We start from the raw sequence: 8387 nt of genomic DNA on the forward strand, positions 1-8387 counted from the left end.
ATGGGAATCTCGATTGAACAATACCAGTCAAGTATTGGCTCTCGTGACAATTTCGTGAAAACCAAGGATATCTTATCACGTGTTAATGATCATTGTTGGAGTTTAATGGTTGTGATGTTCTATTTAAATGTATTTTACTTGCCAGTATTGAAACAAGTTGTTGGACAACACAAAATGTGGAATGATGTGATGTTTTGGTTTTCAAAAATGATTTTCTACAATGCCTATATTCCATTGCTTTTAAGGCAGGCAAATGATGTAGAGGAAAATCCAGGCCCTACAATATTTGATGTCATCGATCCAACAAGAACAATATGTGCTGACTACAGTCAAGGAAATGAAGCTCTCTTTGGTGAAAATGCTGGTAAGCAATGTCTAGCCATGTCACTTACTGCTACTATTTATCATCACATAGAAGATATCAATTTGTGGACTTAGTCCATTTTGGATAATATTCTTACCATTAGAAATAATCTGTATGCTTCTATTAGACGTTCTGTCCAGACAAATGATTATTTGCTTTTAACTGATGTTTCATACATTGTTTCAATTTACAATAATGTATACACACTGGAATATAGTGAGTCTTTAACAGGAAGTTTGTTCATGACATCAAATAATGGGCCATACATGTCTCTTCAAAATTCTCTGACAGAAGTGTTTTCGAATTGGCAACTTAACTACAATTGTTGTTTGTTAATGATTGGAATAAATAGTACTATTGCAGTGATTAAGAATTCAGAACAAAGCTTTAAAATTTTTGATGCTCATTCCAGGGATTTGCATGGGATGCCCCACTCATTAAGGAAATTTACTTTGCTTACCATTGAAGGAATTGAAAACCTTGTATCATATTTGAACATTTCCTGCTTACAAATAGGGTTTGTTCCTTTTGAAATTAAAGGTGTCTTTGTCAGAGATAATGAACTTCATTTACAAAATGTTCGTGAGAGTCCAAAAATTGAACATTTGCCTTTCAGAAATAAAAGAACCCAAACACAACATATGAAAAGGAAGCAAAAGTCTTTAACTGAAACGCCAGAAGAAAAAGAAAAAGAATTGATTGCTAGACATGAATATGAGAAACGAGGAAGGGTAAATGGAAGTGAGGAATCTAGGGACAAGAGGCTGGCCCAGCAGCTTCTGAACAGGGAAAAGAAACGTGCAAATGAATCTTCTGAATCAAGAAAAAAGAGGCTGGCAACCCAATCTCCATATCAAAGACAAAAAATTGCAAATGAATCAGCAGAATGTAGAGAGAAGAGACTGTTAAACCAACGTCAATATCAGAATGAAACTAGATGCATAATTGTGTTCACCTAGGTTTTCTGTTGGAAATAAACTTTGTTTTTTGTGCTTGCATTTGTTTTTATGCAATTATTGGTTTATCCTGTAACTGTTTTCGTGTGGTTTACACGAAGTGTAACCCAAGCTATGTCATGATCCAAGATACTTATTCCTTGCTGGTTTTGTCACGGTGAAAAGAGTGCTTGTCACGTGGGTTACTATTGTTGAAGATAGGTTCCAGTCTATGCTTGGCTAAGTTACCTAAGCTTCAAAGCTTCAGAAAGCGACCCATTTTGCAATGGTGGCTGTAACACGCTGTCAAAGATTGTTTTTTTATCTAGTTTTTCATTCATCTTTGTTGCTTAGATTTCACATGCCGGCTTTCTTACAGTCAGCTTGTCTTCTAAGTGCAGATTACAGCATGGAGTTGTGCTCTCACAGGCCAACATTTCATGGTCTGGACCTTTAGTGCAGGTCGCGCCACCTTGAAACTTAGGAGTCATTATTGACTCTCTGTGTGGTCAAATTTCATGTAAGTCATTTACTGGAACATTTTTAATCCTGAATTTCTGTCTATACCATATGCTCAGTAAGAAAATTACTTTTTTTATAACCAGTCTTTTTAGCACATGCAAAGATAAAATTTTGGTCAAACTGCAGAATACCCTGCCACCCATGTCATTACATGTCATTGAATACAAATAGAATAAACCATTTTTAGCCAGTAGTGAAAATAGGACTTTTTTGTTGCCATTAGAAAATCAAACACTGGAAATTCAATTTGACAGCCTCTTTAAATGAAATTATACTTTCATAGCTAAACCAATAAAAGTCACAAACATCTAACGCCTAAGCTGAAACTGCAGTTTGTTGTTAACATGGTGCTAAATGTCTATTGTGATTGTTTCCAAACTTTGGGGAGTAATCCATTGAAACTCAGTAACAAAGTGGTTTTGCTTTTATTAAAATATGAATAGGAGCCTAGTGCTTTAATGTTAATTGAAATGTGATTAGTGTTATGTTTTCCAAGTTATGGTCAGAATTATTCAGACCTTAACATTTCATGACTTCCTTCAAGCTTGGCAGTCTTCTAGATTCTCTTCATAATTATGGTTCAGATAAGCATTGGTATCTATACTTGGTGGCAATACATGTGTATTAGGCCTTTATTTGGTAGACTACAACTCCTTTTCAGTTACTTGTTTGGCTTGGTGAATTCATCACAATACTGATATACATGAAAAATTACACTTTTTTGATTGGCTGAAAATAGCTAGGTGCCTTTTTCATTATCATTAGTGAAAAAGTAATAACCCATGTACAAAATAATATAAACTAGGCTCAGCAACAATAGATCACATTAGAAACCAATCAGATTTACACAAAGTAGGTTGTTCTGATTGATACATGCAGTAGCTGACAAAAATAAACAAAAGCTTGGATACTTTTATGTATATTGATAAACACTAACAAATTGCATTCTTGAGTAAGAATTCAGCTGAAGGACAAATTTTGATGGCACACACTTCATTTAGTCAATACTGTCAAATTTATTTGCCATCAGTTTGTTGATTTCTTGTGAATGTGTATCTTTCATGTATACATTATGAATAATTAATAACATGATTTCTCATATGGTAGGCAGCTGTAAATTTTTCAAATACTTTAAACTGCACACACGCTATGAGCTCAACATTTGTTATTTTGTGAAAAATTTACTTCTGCTTATTTAGAATACCTAAGTACACTTTAATTAACTTAGCTTAGACGTTGTTAAGTTTCTATGAAGACAGTTCAATGGAACTGACATTTGTTACGTATATAGTTAAAAGTTAGAGCTACTTGATGTGGATTAGATAACCATCAGGTATCCTCGGAGACCCAGGGTTCTAATAACATCTGTAGACCCCTTAAAAGCACAGTCTTCACAGATCAGTTCCAAACTGTCACAGTCATTCTGAATTTTGATTGGTACCAGAAGTTCAATCTTTTTCTGGCAAATAAGAGTGAAGCAGGCCTCACAAGTCCTCTTGTGTGCTCTAACACAAAGTGATAAATGAAGTTCAGTTGCTAACCATGTTTGTTTTGGACCTTTTTGTACGGCAGATTAGCACTTTGGGTGATGATGTTAAGTCAACCATTTGCATGGTGATGTCAAGTTCACCCATTCATTTCTCCACATAACTTGAATTTGGTAGACTCACTGGCATGAAATTACAATTTCAATAATAAGAAGACTTGAAAGCTTCTGGTAGTTTAAATCATATGATACCATCATGCACTTGCCTGTACATTGAACCTGTGTGTCTAAGTTATGCCTCTGATTACTGTTCCTGAAATCTATTATGGTAACACTCTATCTCTATTGAACTTTCTGTTAAATAAAACCTCCAGGTCAAATTGTAAATCTTATTGGGTTAAAAATTATTAGCAACGTTAACATATTAAAATATTGCTTGTGTTCTGATCTTGTAATGCACCTATCTTTTTTCCCTAGACTCTTCCATTTGCAACCTCATATCTACCTACCTGAACTAAATTTTTCTGTGTTCTTTATTGAAAATGCAATCCCAAAAAACCTAAATACAATAATTATAGTAAACGTTTTGCTCTCAACCAACTGAAAGTTGAACTTTATGCCTTAATGGACAAAAGAAACCTACACCCAGCATTGTGTTACTTTACATGTATGCATTGTCCAAAATTAGTCATACATTCAAACCAAATCAAGCTCTCAATGGCTTCTAGTGTAGATTACATCATTTCCCGAATGCCCCTGCCCTTCTCCAAAGTTTTGTCCTTGTGTACTGGTACACAAAATGTCAAAAATATTCATATGAAATTCTTCCCTAGAGTTCATTTCTCATCATTTGCCTTGGAAAAGACAATCAACCTACACATTTCAGAAGTCAATTCCACTTCGTTACGTAAACATAATCATGACTGAATCTATCAGACCACTATGGGAGATTATGCTGATGTTTTTTCAGTTCCTTAAATCCTCGGGTTACATGTGCAACTTTTGTTGTCAAAATGAGACCTCCATAACAAAGTTTGGCCAATAACTCTCATCTTCAGAATGAACACTTCAGGACTTTTGTATGCTATTTATCTTGTGTTATGATGAACAGGATCAATATTGAAAACTATCTAATGGTAATCAGATATTAGCTCTTCTAATAGAAACCCAATGAGACACCAGACACTAAAAAGCAGCTCAATTTCGTAAGCCACACATGTACGCATTGCGGACCTATTTTTTACAGTGCGCAAGAAAGTATTCTTGAGTATACGTGATCGTGATGCCTCATCCGAGTCCTAGAGTATTCGAGTCGCGCACAATACCCCGCGCAAACCTGGAATATTCGTCGTGACTGTGCTCGAATACCTCGCGTCAGTAATCTCTCTGGCATATTCTTAAAAGTACACCACGCTTGTCTCGTACTCCTAACATATTCTGGAGTATTATAGCACACCGTATCTTTGAAGCTATAGTACCAAAAAATGTGTCTGGTTGTTTTATATTCTACGCTGAAAGAAATATTCCTCTTAAAATTCGCGAAGCACTTCACTCTTTCTACCCTGAAGTGTGCTTCTTGAAAACTCAATCGCGACCCTGAATACTAGCGCATTTGAGGGTATTCTGGATACGTACAACAAGTAAAGTTAACCTCGGGCGCCCATTTGAATACGATGCTCACCAAAATTCATTAGTCTCCTTTGGACCTCATATTGCTGTATTGGTTTTACTGTCAGTTTCCACTCAATACTTACTTCAGCATTGTTGCATGATCATCACTACGTGATATCAAAAGTTTTCGCAGTCATAGTGTGGCGAAGATATTACTCTCCTTTCTCGAGTTTATAATTACAATTTATTATAATTTATATATGATTGCTTTTCACAATATGTCAGTTTTGAGCTGCCGGGTAGCTGTGAGGTCCTTTACAACAATAAAGACAATGTTAAGCAGAAGCCAGAGTGATTTGAACAAGTTGACGCGATTTCGATGGTGAGATCCACTGGGGGTGGTTGTGTGTCATTATTTGTACTTGGGATATCAGAATGGGGTCTTGTAGGCTAGTTTGGTCACTCAGATACACCTGTGTTATCAGAGTCTATTTTCCTAAATTAGAGGGCTTGTTTTCATTCAGTTCCTCCTGGTCAAAGGTTCATGTTGATTGATATCAAAATTGGGTTGATACCCACTCAATTCAAATTCAAACAAAGAATAGATAGGTGGGGGAAAAAAGGGTTCTCTGTTTGAGGTCCTTGGTAAAAAAATGCGAAAGGTAATTTTGAAATTCGGCTGCTTCGACAAGGGAAAAGGGAGTGTCACTGGCAAAAACTTTATGAGACGTAAATTAAAAACAGGCTTCTTTTAAATGGTGTTAATTATAAATAGCAAACAAATAACAATTTCACCTTCTTTCACTATCCACGGATAATGATTTTATGTTAAAGAGATCACAAGTACTGTAATCTTTCTGAAAGCAATTCATGATCGATGGAAGTTTCCTTCATTCAAATAGGAAACAAAGGGTGTCTAAATAAAAGAAAACTAACACCATTTTGCAGGACTCTCGTTTTCAGAGACCCTCTTAGACACGCATCTATCACTTTCTACAAATATTTTTGGTTAATACTCACGTTCCAAGTAAAATAAAAACTGTGATCTAACTTAAATGATCTAGGGAAATTTAAATTTTTTTGCGCAGCTGCGAATAGTTTATTATCATTGGCGACTCGACCAAAACTTCCTTCGTTTTTAGTGCCGCGGCGCTACTATCGCGCCGCCGACTACTATCACGCTCCGTTTTACTATCTGAATGCCTGGAACAGGTTTTTTTTTTTTTTTTTCATTTTTAGAAAGTCAAGGCAGGGTGAGTCTCAATGCGTTGTTTTGTATTTTTCCCAAAAAGTAAATTTTGTAAGGCAAGGTATCTACAATAGGGTTCATTCGGTCTTCAATACTTTTTTTCTTTTCGTTTGTTTTCTTTTGGTTTGTTCATTAAGCGTTTTCTTCCTGCGGAAGTATATTTTAGGATGGATCATCGAGGCGCAGTTTTGGAAATCGGCTGAAACACCCACAATTTTTGACACTCATAAGAATTGTGTCAATGATAATACTAGTGGTCAAGACTGGAGGATAATCCTCTTTTTTTAATGGTTTATTGACAGTATTTCTATATACGTGGAATTATCTATCACCTTCAATTTACCTAAGTGTTTAATTTAGACGTTGCTTTTGCCGAAAAGAGTCGAAAACATCGATTAACTGATAAACTCCTCTAACGAAGGGCCATTTCGCGCAGCTGCATTTTATGTGACCTTATCGGCTTGAAAATTATTTCGATCATTATCGTAGGCGTCTGGCTCCCTTTACATATCCATCACTGTCTAGCCCTTAGGTGAGTTGCCATCTCAATTAACGCATTTCGTCAAGGTTAGATGTGATAGCAATTTAAAACATTGATTTTCTGAAGATTGGTTTAATGTGTACTGACGAGTCTTGCTAAATTGGCATTTTTCGTTTTCGACTTTTTTTTTTCATTCGAAAGCAGTAATTCTTCCTTTAATTTTAGCAAAGGGGACTCTTCTAGGCATTTTGTGTAATACAGTTCGCGCAGCATTAATCAAAATTTCTTTCGTTGGTTTTAATCTCTTTTTTCAAAATATTATATTTAGCAGTTGCCTAAACTCCGTTAAGAGTGCAGAACCCCCTAAGGATTTAAGCCTTTCGACTTTTATGACTCTTTTTCACTGAATTTTCCAATTCGCCTCTTTCAGTCCCAGTCCGCTCTCGATCCCTCCTTCCGACGTTTTCCCCTTGTAAGTCTTGTATGTTTATTATTTCACTTTTAGTGAGGATGCGTTGCTCCTCTCAGAGATTATTGTTACTTTCATTATCAACATCATTGTGATTCGTAAGGATAGTTGAGTGCAAGCAAGCGCCCTCCGAAAATTTTGAGTTGTGTGCTTTATCAATAAGTCATAATTTTAGTGTTGTTATAGACTATTTGAAGTCGTCGCAAAAAATTGCACATGAAAGGGTTGAGAACAGCTAAATGATTATTAAGAAAAGGTGTTTTCCGTTTTAAATAGTCAGATCTTTTCCATGCTCTTTTCTCCTTTTTTCTACCCACGTATCCTTTGCAATTTCTTGCTGGTCTTGCCTGCAAGAGGAATTGTTTACACTTTTCATGCAGTCTATTTCGCGCTTTTCCAAAACAGATTTCAGTGAGCTTCAAGGGTGGCATTCGCTCTGATAGCGTTTCGGGAACTTATTATCTGGATCAACATTTCCCCTACCAACACATTCCACGGAAAAGATCTTCACCATTCCACTTTTCCAAGGTCCCATTTTGATTCTCTCCTTTTTCAACAGACAAACAGATAAATCTCACTTTTGTTTTGTCCCTCCTGTTGTAGGGTAGAATGATAGGTTTTTTCCACCGACAGCTGACATGACATGTTGTCAGCGCTGTAGCATTTGAGGGAGTTCCCCAAAGTCGTTTATTTTAGAATTGAATTAAGGGAGAGATACGCTGCTATATAAATTTATTAGTGATATTGAGATGGAAATTTCGGTGAAATGTTTGTCGAAAAAGAGAGCAAATGGAGAGAAAAAAATAAAAGGAGGTAGAGGGTGTACAAACACGTGAATCAATATCAGCTGGCCCTTTTTGGAGCTTAGTAAGGCAGGGCAGAGGTCTGAGGTGTTTTTGGGTTTTTTGCTCTGTTTGTTTGTTTTTTTTAACTTTGCACTCTTTACTTAATGTTTTCATTACAACTTTCATTGCAAGCATCATTTCATCAATTTTTCAAAATATCCTGATATACGAAATTTTCCAATTTTTCATTGTGCCAAAAGTTGCATGCAAACCAATTGAGCTTCCTTTTGAATCAGAGTCTTCGAAAACTAAAATAAAGCATTACACAAAAATTTCCACTTCAAATGTTTACTACGACCTTCACCAGATCCACATTATTATTTACGCTGACTTTGAATTGATTATTTGCATGACTGGTTAATAAATCGTGCCACGCATCACATGGAATATTTAAAGTAGATCTAAGAATGGCTTAATTCAATGCT

At 35.9% G+C, this 8387-nt stretch overlaps 1 protein-coding gene across 1 annotated transcript; it reads left to right on the forward strand.

Annotated features, from left to right (window-relative positions):
* LOC149041536 (uncharacterized) lies at positions 1-1361 on the forward strand. Its single transcript, XM_089180277.1, has 2 exons — positions 1-364; positions 981-1361. The coding sequence occupies exons 1-2, from the start codon at positions 1-3 to the stop codon at positions 1007-1009; spliced, it is 393 nt and encodes a 130-aa protein (XP_089036403.1). The 3' UTR covers positions 1010-1361.
* Positions 1362-8387: the final 7026 nt, after the last annotated feature.

Source organism: Pocillopora damicornis, chromosome 8 (genome assembly GCF_964200805.1).
Source record: "Pocillopora damicornis chromosome 8, jaPocDami1.2, whole genome shotgun sequence".
In the NCBI taxonomy this organism is placed as follows: Eukaryota; Metazoa; Cnidaria; class Anthozoa; order Scleractinia; family Pocilloporidae; genus Pocillopora; species Pocillopora damicornis.

Bases quoted from the DNA above. Each gene is read 5' to 3' on its own strand.
- LOC149041536 (XM_089180277.1), top strand. From the start codon at position 1: ATGGGAATCTCGATTGAACAATACCAGTCAAGTATTGGCTCTCGTGAC. The intron at 365-980 runs GTAAGCAATGTC...TTTGCCTTTCAG, and splicing joins TCTCTTTGGTGAAAATGCTG to AAATAAAAGAACCCAAACAC.